Below are 14,838 nucleotides of genomic sequence, written 5' to 3'. Positions count from 1 at the left end.
TGTATCGTGTTGTCGTAATATAGAACTATTTCTCGTATTGTTTCGTTTAATTTTTTATATCCAGTAAACTCCAGTCGTGCGTCGGAGCGGACACACACACTTTTTTTTTATTATATTTTTTATAATAGTGGCGTCAATTTCAATATATTTTTTAGATATCCAATACATTTAAGAATTTGAATCAGTACATTTTTATAGTAATATTTGATGTCCATCTTGGGCCTAGCACACTATGGAGAGTGGGCAATCCCCTTTAATGCTGTGTTGGAAAATGTCAAATGTCTTTGACTTAATGTCGTAGTAGGTATCTTGATAGTTTTCCAATTCCAGCACTAGAGCGCATACGGCATAATGCTCAACGGTGAATGTTCCAACTACAGCAACGCTTCGCATATATAATTTTCTTAGAACACACTTAAAAGAATACTCAAGACGTAAAAATTTTTTAATGAAATAATTAAAATCCAAATTACTTAAAATAACCGCAACCAATTATTATTGTTTACCACATTATTTTCAACACTGAGCTTAGCGCACTCTGCTGATGCCTTTGAAAAATAATTCACGTTCCCTTCAGCATAATTTGGCATTGTGCGCCACTGAGTCGCAGTATGCTCTGTAATTGGCAAACTAGGTTTAATTGACTTGAATGGCTTACAGCGTTTGAAATCGACATTACAGTCTATCGAGCCTACTAACTTCATCTCATATAATCTCATTCCATTCTCATCGTTTTCATCGAATTTCATCCAATTGAACATAATTTCAAGGTCAAGTAGTACGAAATCATTGTTGTTGTGCCATTTGTAAAATGATAATCATACAATTAACTAACTGCGCCCGCAGCTTGGCCCTCAAACAAAATGCATTTTGAAATTAAAACACAAAAGTCATAAACAACTCAGAAAGCTAAATACATAAGATAACTTTAAGTGAAAATACATACACACACACATTTTTTGTTTAATAAATAGATTTCATATTCACTCGCCCTATAGTTCAAAAGATGAAAATCGGACGGACTGTTCTTTGCAGACTGGGTGAACCGCGAACGTGGTTGTGTCACCTTCGGACTGACGCAGGGGCTTACCAGCCATGGGTGTTTGAGCCGGTACCTGTGCCGCGTTGCACGGAGGGAACCGATAATGGAGTTAGCAGTCACAATGATGATGCGACTGTGACAATGTGCGGCATAGCACAAGTTCGAACACTGTTCCATGTGGCTGAGGCAGCGCCGTGACCCCGTGGCTATATGCTCAGTAGTTTTAGCAATTTTCGTTGTTTAATTAATTATATCCTCATGTTGGAATCCCTCGGTTGAAATCCCACTAGTCAAACCCATTCGTAGAGCTATAAAGCAGGAATGAAGGTTCTTTAATTATTATTTGAGAGAAGCTCGTTCCTTCTTTTTTCTTACTTCAAATCTTTCAAACCTATTGATTTATTTGAATTACATGTACATATTTAAATTCAACTCTGGCACTAATAGCAACCCAAGAACTCGATTGCCATAAACTGAAAAAAAAAACAGCAACAAGGTGCCTGTGACACCTTTTTGTGACACAGCTTCAACTGTCAGTGTGACAGCTAATTTTTATATGTCAACTTTAAAGTTTAAGCAAATTAGGACACTGAAGTAGGTAGTAGACAAAAAAATATTTTAACAAAACAGAATTTTAAATTCTTACAGAAATATTACTACGATGTGTGTAATTGTGTCGTTATTTAGATATAAACAATAGTTCATAGTCAATTAAATTATTTTACTAAAGTCGAATCAGATGTGTTTATAAATATGCTATCGAGATTCCATCATTATCATGGCTCGAATATTATATTGTTCGAAGAAAATACAGTTGCCTACAGAAAAGCTAGTTTTGCACACGGCTTGACTTTTAGTGAAAAACCCCTTCTACCCGGTGAAATATTTCTAGTAGAAATTGAAAAAACCGAAAGAGGATGGAGTGGTCATATGCGGCTCGGGTTAACACTTCTTGAGCCGCAAGCAGCGGCTCTGGGTGACAAAGGATTGCCTCAGTATGCGCTACCAGATCTCGCTAACAATGGTATGTCATGGATATTCCCGATTTCGAAATCACAAAACAATGTACTTGTCGAACTTGTTAATCAAGTATCTCCAGGGCGATGGGAAAACGAGCCGCGGGTTTCGGTCCTAGGCGATGGTCATGTAGTAAAAACGCCACGTGGTTACATATCTAAGATGATTTTAAAGCCACAGACTGTCTCACAGAATGGAACACCCCAAGGTATTTTACCTATGGACGCTGGCAGCCGTATTGGAGTAATGTTTGTTCCTTGTCCTAAACTTAATAAAAATGACCAAGACTTAGCTGAAATGCACTTTATAATTAATGGTGAAGATCAAGGCCCTTGTACTAAATCCATACCCTACACAAGAGGTCTTTTACATGCAGTTGTTGATGTCTATGGTACAACAAAACAAGTGAAGATTGTACAACTTTATGGAGGTGAGTTGTACATGTTTCTCAGATGTTAATAAACTTGATAACTTGATGAGTAAATTTAGTCAACACGTATTTTGAAAGAAATGAATTTAATTCAAACTATTATGTTAATATGAGTTTGTATATTTTTCTTTTCAGTGAAATCTCTTCAGATTATTTGCAGGGATGCAATACTGCAGAATGTGAAAAATGGTTCAGTGAAATCTTTACCCTTACCTAAAAGCCTAAAAGACTTTTTGTTATCATAATACTTACTGCAGTTATAAACATACTGCATGACAATAATGGCATATGGCAAAACTGCAATGTGAGCAATTGTCTGAAGCACCACTACAGGTGGCACAATTTGCATACAGATGATAATTCTGTTACAAATTGAAGTTTCTTATTGTGTTAGCAGAAGATTAGTTGCGGAAGGTCTTACCAGGGTTTTTTAATGTGGAAATAAGTTCAAAATATTCTATAAATAAGCAGAAGAATGCTTACAAAAGAATGAGTTTTATGTTTATTAAAGACAAAAAAATGCAAAGAATATTACTTTTGTTCTACTTATCGATGGTTTAACCTTTAAAAACCCTGCTTTAAGATTGTTTTAGTGATGAAAAGCCTGAACTAAGAAATGAACGCTCGAACCAATATAATATATGTAAAGTTTATTTGTAAACCTTCACTGAAACATGTAAATAAAAAGATGTCAGTATATATATTTTTTCCTATTTCGTCATTTCAAAGTGTATTTATTTATGCTTTTAATTAAATTAAGTTTGATAATTAGTTATTCTAGATCTGAGCATATTATAATCACATTTTATTTTCTTAGAGAAGATAGCCTGTGGTTTGCCATACAAATATATCCCTGGTTGCTGTCCTAGAAATAAATATTTATTGATTCAAATATCATAATAAATATTTATTAAATTAATGAAATATAATTATTTATTAATTAAATATTATAACAATTACATTTTTCAACTTATGCAAGGTTGTATGTGCATAACATTAAAAGTAAATGCCTCATACACTAGCTTATATTATAGCTAGGATATTTGATGTTATTTGATTCTCTTTTTTGTATTATAGGTACAAGAGCTGTAAAGGTACATAAATAATTATCTGAATAGTTAATAGTTTTCAAGAAAGTAAATACAATAACTCTGTCCTCCTTGCGTCGTTTCCTCACTGCTGAGGGTCATGTCCATCATGTTTAGTTTTATTTTTTGCTGTTTTTCTCGCGTATCCGATCATTGGCCCCGCGTTAAGGGCTTCGTGGAATGGGGTTTCTAGTGTGGTGCGCATTTAATCGAACCGACTTGTCGGGCTGCACCCGCGAGGTCTCTTCCCTCGACCTTCCCTGTCACGAATAGTCTCTAAGCATTATGTTATTTCCGAGCAATATAACTGAAGTACTCAAGTGCAGTAACACTATACACATTTTATTTTTTAAAGTCTTACCTCTAAATAGAAAACCATACATTCTCGATCCTGCGAACAGAATGGAAAGCAGTTAACGTCGCCCCAAACACGTCTTTTCGGATCCTCCCGATCCACTAACGGTGCTTTTAGGTACCTCAAGCACCGGTCACCGTTCTCGTCGAACCCGTCGCTTGCGACGAAGGGCTCGACGAGTAAATTAACCCTCAGACAGCCCACTGAGTTTCTCGCCGGATCTTCTCAGTGGGTCGCGTTTCCGATCCGGTGTGGTAGATTCTGCGAAGCACGGCTCTTGCTAGGGCTCGTGTTAGCAACGTCGTCAGGTTTGAGCCCCGTGAGCTCACCTACTAGTTAAGGTTAAGCTGATATATTATAGCCTCTCAAGGATCTCAGCTTAGGCAGGAAGAAGAAAAAAACCAAAAGATATTTAAAATTTATTTTTTATTTTTCAATATCATTAGGTAACGGTAATGTGAAAGGCACTATATCAATTTTTTCAGGATCAAAATCGGTATAATCCAACAAATTGTCTGGTTCAAGATGATAAATCCAATGATCCACACATGCTTGTGTCAAAGTACCCCTCCAATGCTGAAATTTAAAAATAATTCAATTACAAAGCGGTCCAAATACCACGCCAGGAGGCACTTGGGATATTGAGAGACACTTGAAAGTCATGTCGAACTCAAAAATAAAACAGTTTATTTATAAAGTAATAAACATATTTATCTTACGGACCGTCTTAATATCTTCGAGCATTAATTACGATGTTTTATACGGACACTAACTTCACCTTGTGATAAACACATTTGTTATAATAATATATCAAATAAAGTAGGTATTGCTAGTCAATAAAAGGGATATTACATTTGTTATTGTTTTGCAACGGTAACAGTTATTTGATTCAGTCTGCTACGAGTCAACCAAAACAATTATATTTTATGTAGGTAGTTATTTGTTTGAATCAGATATGAAAAAAAAAATGTAACATTTTACTGAAGGAAATTGTGCTAAATGTGATATTTATTAAATGAAGTTAAAATGACCAAGTTAAAGTAGGTAATAACCTAAATTTTAGTTTTATGTGTGAGAGGTGGCTGATTGGCTAATCTAAAGCGAAACAATTGAATAATGAGGTCACATTATTCCTGGGTTATTGTGCGAATTATCAACTTAACCATGAATCCGAAATGTAATGTCCTACATACCTATGGTTATTAACATTTCATGAGATAACTGTTGCGAGAGACTATGCTAATGAAAACCCGTAGTATGTTTTTTGTGAAATGAACTAATAATCAACTTTTTAATTAAACGTAGAAATGAGACTCACAGAAACAAATTCGTACATCAATGCAATTTAATCTTAAATATGATATTGCGGTAGAGCGTACGAAAATAATTTAGCGCTGACGGCTTTTTTTTCTATAGGTATTGTGGCGGTATATTCTGGCACACACAAAATATTAAAACACCAGAAAACATTTTTCAAGGTTGCACTCCAGGGTAGAAAGGTCAACGTTTCAATAGATCGTGTGAAACCACCTTTTATAACTCAAGAAGTTGGAAGTCGTCGTGGCCTAAAGGATAAGACGTCCGATGCATTCGTGTTGAGCGATGCACCGGTGTTCGAATCTCAGGCGGGTATAAATTTTTCTAATGAAATACGTACTCAACAAATGTTCACGATTGACTTTCACGGTGAAGGAATAACATCGTGTAATAAAAATCAAACCCGCAAAATTATAATTTGCGTAATTACTGGTGGTAGGACCTCTTGTGAGTCCGCGCGGGTAGGTACCACCATCCTACCTGTTTTTGCGGTGAAGCAGTAATGCGTTTCGGTTTGAAGGGCGGGGCAGCCGTTGTAACTATACTGAGACCTTAGAACTTATATCTCAAGGTGGGTGGCGCATTTGCGTTGTAGATGTCTATGGACTTCAGTAACCACTTAACACCAGGTGGGCTGTGAGCTCGTCCACCCATCTAAGCAATAAATAAAAAAAATTCAAAAAAGAAGCTACAAATTTTCCAGCTACACCTCCTACTCCATTCCCAGCACCCTCTTTGTTGCCTGCACCAGAGTGCGAGAAGAGGAAAGTGGAAGACGAGTGCGATTCCCGGACCAGGCCTAGATAGATCAGAACTTCGATCGCTGTAGCGAGATCTCGGAGGGGAGTGCTGTGGCGAGCCCAAGTGCGGCCCTGCGCTGAGTATAGCCCTGCGCTAGATCATCTAGAATATTCGACGGTACTCGAAAATGCTTTGGTTCGGTTGAGTTCGGAACTTCTATATATGCAAGCTTATCTTGAAAATGTCGTAAGCGAGATTCAGGCATCAGTCAAATATCTGGCGTTGTATGATGGCTACCGCCACAGTAATATACCTACCGAATTGTAGGATTTTCTCTCACGCGTTGGGTGCAGCGAGAGGGGATGTAGAAGTTCAACCTATAAATCAACAATTTACGTCCAAACTCGCCAGTGACAAAACTCGGTCGCGGTATGTCTCAAATATAAGTGTATAATCTATGGCGGTATGTAACCATAGACCTATATAGTAGGGACACGACATATTGTTCTATACGTACAATTGCTTATATAAATAGCACCCATTTTGAAGGCACACACATAAACATATATCTATCTCGTTCTTACTCAGCACTTTAACTCGTAGGAAAACAATATAACAGTATTTCAGTGCGTACATAAAATGAAACATGAATATACGTAAATGTCTCCGTCTCCGTCTAATGAGGCCGAAAATCCGCCATGTTTAGCGCGCCAAATGTCATTGTCACGTCAGTTCGGCCGTCTGTTTTGGGTTGTACATTATTTATTGACTTTACACTTGACATTGGCGAAATCTAAAAGGAAACGCCATAAACCTAAGAGATAGATAGATTTATTGACTTTGATATCGATTTAATATGATTGCTTATATAAAATTTCTAATTTTATCATGCTTAAAACATACAAAAATAATAATTAAAACATATTTTATAGGATCTCAAGAAGGTCGATGCCCCAAAACTATTATCTATATATATTTAAATTCATTATGGAGCCCTCATCCGAAACATTGATTATACACTTAATAATATATTTGAATCCGAATCTCATCAGGTTTGAGCCCCGTGAGCTCACCTACAAACGTTAGGGTTACGCTGAAATAGCCTCTCAAGGCTCTCAGCTTAGGTAGGAAAAAAAAAAAAAAACCGAAATATCGGACACCATTTTTCGGTCGGAATCTATTCATTATGACACTAATCATAAATACCTCTTTAAAATATGTCATCAAAACATATTTAGACATTCTGTTTAGATATTTCGGGAAAAAGGCTACTGACAAAATCTCTTCGGAACTATTTAAATAAAATAAAATAGCATATAGCTGAGCTAAGTAAAAAATTGGGCAGTGCAGCTTACGCTCTTTATAAAATATCACCAACACTGGATCTGGATGGTGTTATAACCGCTTATTACGGATTAGTAGAACCCATTTTACGCTATGGTGTTATATTTTGGGGAAACTCTACGGACGTTGATATCGCGTTTAAGGGTCAAAAACGCTGTATTAGATCTATGTTCAAATTACAAAGTATAGACAGTTGTAAAGAGTACTTTATTAAACACAATATACTAACACTTCCGTGTCTCTATATTTTTGAAATTATTTTGTTTGTAAAAAATAACTGTAAATTGTTTAAAACCACAGGTGAAGTTTCGCAACGTAACCGGCGCGACCAAAATAAATTGTGTTTGCACTGTGCTAAGACAACTCTTATGCAAAAAAGTATACTGTGTATGGCACCGAAAATATATAATAAGCTACCTGATGCTATGAAAAAAGACAAATTATTTTTGTTTAAAAAGAATTTGAAAAAATTATTAACTTTAAGATGCTATTATACAGTTAACGATTTCTTAAATGATAAATCATTATGTTAATCTTATGTTCGCTTCTTACTGTTCTTTGTTTTCGTTTTATCACTGAAAAAAAAAAAAAAAAAATAGTTTTATTCCGCAGTGAGTAAAACACTATTGTGAACTCGTTAAATATTTAATAATTAAGTGATTTTAGAGAGGAAGTCACAAGGAATGACGTTTGTAATTTTATTAACGAATAAATGTTCTGTAGATGTTTTTTTAATCAGGCGGTCCCTTGATAAGTTTAAAATTTGAATCACTCTCAAGTGAAAGTGATTCAAATGGTGCGGCGCACTTTCCTTGAGGTGCGCTGCGGTAGTGTGTTACGGAGTCAGCAAAACAATTAAAATAGATTGTAATAGTCTAAGAAAAACACGTACTCAAAATACGATAACATTCAGCATGCTAGAAATGGGCAGATGGCACTGTACTACGCCATATCTTTATGTTTTGCGGCAAACGACAACTTTATAAAATCAGTGTAGCAAATTAAAAAAATGGTCATATCGTTTACTTGGCAAATTTGAAGCACGAACTCGTCTTAGATTTCACATAATATCTAAATCACATCATCTTTGCACATAACAATATACTTACTTCATATTAAAGTATAAATTCTACAAATACATTCACACTCAACAATATTTAAAATAAAATGAGCCAAGAACGTTTATCGATAAAACCTACTAACAATAAAATCTTCTGGGCAGCACTAAAACCGCCATGTTTTGTGGCCAGATGACGTCACAGTGGCACGAATTTTTTGTTGACGTTTCATTTCCATAGGTTTCCTACTTCAGTGTATGTAACGAAGGCGAGGCGAAGCGTTTCTCGAATTTTAAACGTCAAAAATAATAAAATGAAACTAGGAGATTAAACCATAAAAGTACCGTTTAAATTATACTTTTACTTACTACGTACTTACATTTCGAGTGTGTTCGATCCAAATGAGTAATGAAATATGTTTGCACTGTTTAGCACTTTCGTGTGCTCTTTTCAAGAGATTAAATGCTTGTAATTTTCTTTTTTTTATATACAAAAAGTATGCATATAAAAGGTAATACCTGATGAAAATGTTTACTAGATTTAAAAAGTTTGCTCATCTAGGTTTTTCTCTTAAGCCATAATATATAAATTAATTATTTATAATAGAATAAATTTTTACTTAATCAATCTTTGTTGGAAGCTGTCATCGCCTATTTACATTATCACCACCAGCCCGTAGTCGTCCACTGCTGAATATAGATCTCTCCCAATTTATACCACAAAGTCTGATCTTCGGTTTTCCTCGTCAATTTCTTGCCGGCCACCCTTCGCAAGTCAAGGCCGCCTAGCCTTCCCACAATACGTTTTCGGGTGTGTGGTCTCCGTGTCGGCTAATTTAGTATATACTATGGGATAGTTACGCATTTTCCATTTTGTAATAATAATAATATGTATATTATACATTTTCAAACTACGATCAGATCATAACGGGTCATCAGATTTTCTACATAATCAAAAGTGTAAGGAATAATAAGTAACAATATCTCCTCAGGAAAAAGGGAAAAATAATAATTTGGTAAACTAAGTCTACTAAAGTAGTGATTACCAAGCTATTACAGATTCCTGCGATATTTCAAATGTTATCGGTACTAGCAGTTTGGTATAAATTGCCTGCTAATTGGAAAGTATGACTTAGCAAAAACTAAATAAAACGCATTTTAACAAAACAAGACTGACAAAATTATTTGTAAGAGTTTTAACCTCGGCCGGTACATAGGAGCTCGGCAACATGCCTTGTTCATGTCTCTAAACATTGATTTTATCGATTTTTTTAGCAACAAAATTTTATTAAGGTTTCTCTGGTCCGTCTGTAAAAAAAACCAGTATCGAAAAGGAAGAAAATGATTTAAAAAAAAAAATTGTTGCAGAAAGGCAGTTTAAAGGTGTATGAGGCAGTTGTTAATTATTTAATGTACAAATTATAATGAAATATTGGACTGGCTTAGGTAATTATAGAGATTTTTTTTGTTGCCCTTGTCGGTAGATCTATACGACCCATCTGATGGTGAGTTGTTACCGTCACTCATGGATGTCAGAAGTTCCAGGGGCAGAGCTAAGCCTGACCAATGTGGTAAATATACATTTTAGATACATCTTTGATTATTTATAGCTATGTATCTACAAAATTCAAATTAGTACTTTCAGGCAGTTAAATTTTTTTTAAATATAAAATGCATATTTATCTCATACCTACTCATGAATGTCTTCCACGATGAAGAAATAAAATCGTGTAAAAAACTAAAACACGCAAAAATTATAATTTACGTAATTACGATATAATTGAGTGACAGTGTGCTTAGTGCGATTTTTTTAACTTCTCGATAGCGTAAAAGTTAACTCAAAATTGTATGGAGTTGGAACAGCGCCCTTACGTTTGCCATTAGGGGCGCTGACATAGAGCATTCATGGTGTCATATTCATGTTGTTGGTAGTATACATAACTATGGGCTCCGGTAATCTCTGAACACCGGGTGAGCCGTGAGCTTATTACACTAAATGGGTACGCAATAAATAAATGAAACACTGTACTTACATCCGACTGATTCACATACAACTTTAAAGTAATCATCCAAATACTTACCTCCTTTACTAAAGTGATCAGCAGTCCTTCGACCAATCGAATTAGCATCATTATATTGAACTCGTGCTCTTTATATTTCATCGATAATATTTTTCGTATTTTTTCTTCCCATATAATTGATTGTTCCCATGAGCCTATTCTGACTGTTCTATTGAAAATGATAAATGTTGCATACACAAAGGAAATGCTTATTAAGGTGGCCACCATTAGTTGCGGAATGCAATAATCGAATAACAAAAGTATTACAAATTTTCAAAATATTTGATAACTTATTGGGTGGCGGACATAACTTATTGCTTAGATGGGTGGACGAGCTCACAGCCCACCTGGTGTTAAGTGGTTACTGGAGCCCATAGACGTCCACAACGTAAATGCGCCACCTACCTTGAGATATAAGTTCTAAGGTCTCAAGTATAGTTACAACGGCTGCCCCACCCTTCAAACCGAAACGCATTACTGCTTCACGGCAGAAATAGGCAAGGTGGTGGTACCCACCCGCGCGGACTCACAAGAGGTCCTACCACCAGTAATTACGCAAATTATAATTTTGCGGGTTTCATTTTTATTACACGATGTTATTCCTTCACCGTAGAAATCAATCGTGAACTTTGGTTGAGTACGTATTTCATTAGAAAAAATGGTACCCGCCTGAGATTCGAACACCGGTGCATCGCTCAACACAAATGCACCGGACGTTATCCGTTCTTATCCGTTAGGCCACGACGACTTCAATTACGATTTCGTATTAACTGTCTTGTAGTCGTTTCCAAAGTAATAATGACACATTACCTACGTTTCGGCTCAAAAACGAACCTTAGTTTATGACAACTTTTCAGCCTTTACTAAGCCGCCTCAGGAGGTTATTCTCAAATACGCGCGACTTCTTGTGTAAAACGACAAGTAGGTACTACTTATCATATTTAACGGATTATTTTTAACAATTTTATGCTTCAATACCGTTCGGCAAGCCGTGCGTTGTTCGACATTAAAGAGATAAGCGTTCCATTAAAATATCTTACATTAGCCACATCGCAACAAAGAAATTCCAAGCCGCTTCTGGAGTTTTCGACCTCAATATAGCGTCACCTTTCGTTATATAGAATTTCTCACAGGATCCATAAGATTCCACGCAATAGCCCGTATCTAGCAGTATCACTATGGTATAAAAATAATACCAGGTTTCAGCTGAAAATATGTATAATATTAATTGTTTTCTATGGTTTTTGTTAGAAAATAACCTGATTGTAACTAAACTGGCTTCCATATATGAAGGTCTTAAAGCCACGCGCGTTTTTCCCATGAGTAGGTAAGGTTATGTCAGTAGCATCTCTAATCAATAAAATATGGCAACCAAAAATACTGCTGAGAGGGCCTCTTGCCCGCACAGATAGGTGGTACCACCTTGCTTATTTACCGTGAAGTCAATATGTTTGAATGGTGGGGACGTTGTACTATAAAACTGAGATTCAGAACTCATGTTATAGGTGCATCTAGGATTACTCCCAGATAACCTTTTTGGCCCAGGGGATTGATGAGTCAAAGAAGGTGATCGAGGGTGTATGATTCCAACGTCTAATGCGGGAAGAGATTCGCGTTGAATTCCCCTTTGAAACAGCAATTGTAATTTCATAATTTCAGAATTTTCAACAGATTCACGTGTAATTGATTAGTTGTTACGAAACAAACTACATTCTGGTTTGAAGGGTTCACCCACCGCAGAATAGGTACGAGTATATTTACTCAATGCACACAAGCTAGCAAATGTTAGCAAATTCCACCCCTCCCGGCTGTGCACGGGCTCGCCCAAATATCCCGGTGAACGTTTTTTTTATTTATTGCTTAGATGGGTGGACGAGCTCACAACCCACCTGGTGTTAAGTGGTTACTGGAGCCCGTAGACATCTACAACGTAAATGCGCCACCCACCTTGAGATATAAGTTCTAAGGTCTCAGTATAGTTACAACGGCTGCCCCACCCTTCATACCGAAACACATTACTGCTTCACGGCAGAAATGGGCGGGGTGGTGGTACCCACCCGTGCGGATTCACAAGAGGTCTTACCACCAGTAAAGTGAAGCAATTATTACAAGCCAGGAATGAATGATAAATAAATAGGATTGATGGAGATGGTTAAGATGAAGATTAAGTACTACGGTTACTACTACAAAAAGGTCGCTCTTGTGATTATTTTAATACTAGCTTTTGCCCGCGACTCCGTCCGCGTGGAATAGTTACTTTGGCATAACGCTAATTTTTACTCCCCACTTCATTTACGTAGAAAGTGAAAATATTTTTGAATTGTAGAATGTTAAGGAGCTATTTAAACCCTTATTTTGAAACATTCTTTATTGGTCCTCCACTTGTATTTGTCTTACCGTGATGTTATATATCCTATATATAGCCTTCCCCAATAAATGGGCTATCTAACACTGAAATAATTTTTAAAATCAGACCAGTAGTTTCTGAGATTAGCGCGTTCAAACAAACAAACTCTTCAGCTTTATAATATTATAAGTATAGATATAGATATGTAGTTTAGAGCATTAAGAGCTTACAACTCAAATCATAGTGATCGGTCATGTAGAAAAATTCTCTTATAATGTTGACCATTTCGTTAATACGCAAGTCGGCCAACAGCAGCTTCAATAACCAGAGCAAAAGCATTTGTCGTGTGTTCAGATCCGTTAAATCCGATAGCATCGGTATCACTGAGAGTCCCAACTCAAGTCCCTCCATTTTTTTTCCATACTCCACACTAAAATAAATAATTTAGAGACATTTGAGGGAAGGAGTTCATTCATTCACTGGTGGTAGGACGTCTTGGGAGTCTGCACGGGTAGGTACCACCACCCCGCCTATTTCCGCCGTGAAGCAGTAATGCGTTTCGGTTCGAAGGTTGGGGCAGCCGTTGTAACTATACTGAGACCTGAGAACTGCAGCCGTTGTAACTATACTGAGACCTGAGAACTTATATCTCAAGGTGGGTGGCACATTTACGTTGTAGATCTCTATGGGCTCCAGTAACCACTTAACACCAGGTGGGCTGTGAGCTCGTCCACCCATAAAAGCAATAAAATAAAAACGTTTGGATTCAACACCGGGCTGTTCGTGTAGGTAAATCTGCACCAGTTATATTGAAATAATATGCGACTGCTATTGCGTCACAAATATTAATCAAAAAGTTATTTCTGATAATTCCAGTCCGAAAAAAAATCGCTAAAGTATAAATGGTAACATACGGAAAATCTCATTATCATTATTTCTGCATTCACTACATGTAGGTACTTATTTGTTGAAATGCAAAATATACAATGATTAAATCCGAAAGAGGCACAATAGGGGTGGTTAATTTAGTCTCAGCAGTGTTGTGGTAAGCCTTTTTATTGCCGTTGTAAGCAGACGAACATATGGACCGCCTGATGGTAAGTAGTCACTGTCGCTCATGGACATCAGCAATGCCAGAGGTATAGCACGTCGGATGCTCGTAGCTCTTCACGGAGCAGAATTTAGACCTTAGGGCGACTATCTCAAGTAACTCTTTCCTTTGTCGTATCACTTTTGTCAGAGAGGTCGTGATCGTCATTCAGTATCATTGCTGTGAGCAGATGCTATGCGCCTCACGAGCAAACACCACTACTCCCGGTTTGTGGTGAGCCTGGTACACTCATGCAAACAACCACCAACTGCTGACTTGGTCGATCTATCGAATGAGCAACCTTCCACGCGGTCTGGTGCCTTTCACTTTGCCCTGAACGACAAGGCGCTCTATGGAGTCATTTCCTCGCCGGGAGATATGTCCAAAAAATTATAGTAAAAATGATAGCCTAACTTAAAACTATCCTTTGAAGGGGAAGTGTTAGCCGTTACAGTCCTCTTCCTTTCTGCGTTGGAATCCTGTCCCCCTCTCCTCAAGTATATACAATAAGAGTTACAACAATAATGTTAGGGACTGCAGCGGGTGTGACGCCCATCACTAACGGTGCTTTTAGGTACCTCAAGCACCGGTCATCGTTCGCGTTGAATCCGACGCTTGCGACGAAGGGTTCGGCGAGTAAATTAAGTAAGTAAGACCACTGAGTTTCTCGCCGGATCTTTTCAGTGGATCGCGTTTCCGGTCCAGTGGTAGATTCTGCAAAGCACTGCTCTTGCTAGGTCCAGTGTTAGCAACACTCCGGGCTTGAGCCCTACACGCTAGGGTAGCGCTGATATAGCCTCTCAAGGCTACCAGCATAAGTAGGAAAAAAAATATCGACACAAGTAAACCGGGCGTGTAACAGACCACGACGCGACGACTACAAAATATAAATAAACATACTAATATTAATTTATAGACTGTCACAAATCAACATTTGTTTTCATTACACA

At 37.1% G+C, this 14,838-nt stretch overlaps 2 protein-coding genes across 2 annotated transcripts in view; one reads left to right on the top strand and one right to left on the bottom strand.

The window, feature by feature from the left end:
* Window positions 1-1,582: 1,582 nt before the first annotated feature.
* On the top strand, window positions 1,583-3,188 carry LOC114247745 (neuralized-like protein 2). The gene is made up of 2 exons (XM_028180811.2): window positions 1,583-2,489; window positions 2,625-3,188. Exons 1-2 carry the CDS (start codon window positions 1,796-1,798, stop codon window positions 2,732-2,734), a joined length of 804 nt encoding a protein of 267 aa, XP_028036612.1. The 5' UTR covers window positions 1,583-1,795; the 3' UTR covers window positions 2,735-3,188.
* A 1,150-nt stretch (window positions 3,189-4,338) lies between these two features.
* LOC114253512 (adenylate cyclase type 10) overlaps window positions 4,339-14,838 on the bottom strand; it is a 48,212-nt gene continuing 37,712 nt past the window's right edge. The window contains exons 31-36 of the mRNA XM_089735371.1: window positions 13,029-13,228; window positions 11,492-11,657; window positions 10,473-10,620; window positions 9,593-9,699; window positions 8,772-8,910; window positions 4,339-4,508 (exon numbers count right to left, since the gene is read on the bottom strand). Of these exons, the coding sequence (XP_089591497.1) occupies window positions 4,359-4,508; window positions 8,772-8,910; window positions 9,593-9,699; window positions 10,473-10,620; window positions 11,492-11,657; window positions 13,029-13,228 (910 nt within the window). The 3' untranslated portion in view covers window positions 4,339-4,358. The remainder of the gene's footprint in view (window positions 4,509-8,771; window positions 8,911-9,592; window positions 9,700-10,472; window positions 10,621-11,491; window positions 11,658-13,028; window positions 13,229-14,838) is intronic.

Source organism: Bombyx mandarina, chromosome 19 (assembly GCF_030267445.1).
Source record: "Bombyx mandarina strain Sakado chromosome 19, ASM3026744v2".
Classification (NCBI taxonomy): Eukaryota; Metazoa; Arthropoda; class Insecta; order Lepidoptera; family Bombycidae; genus Bombyx; species Bombyx mandarina.
The sequence above is the reverse complement of the archived record's forward strand: the minus strand, read 5'-3'. Positions and strand labels throughout refer to the sequence as shown.

Bases quoted from the DNA above. Each gene is read 5' to 3' on its own strand.
- LOC114247745 (XM_028180811.2), top strand. From the start codon at position 1,796: ATGCTATCGAGATTCCATCATTATCATGGCTCGAATATTATATTGTTC. The intron at 2,490-2,624 runs GTGAGTTGTACA...TTTTCTTTTCAG, and splicing joins GATTGTACAACTTTATGGAG to TGAAATCTCTTCAGATTATT.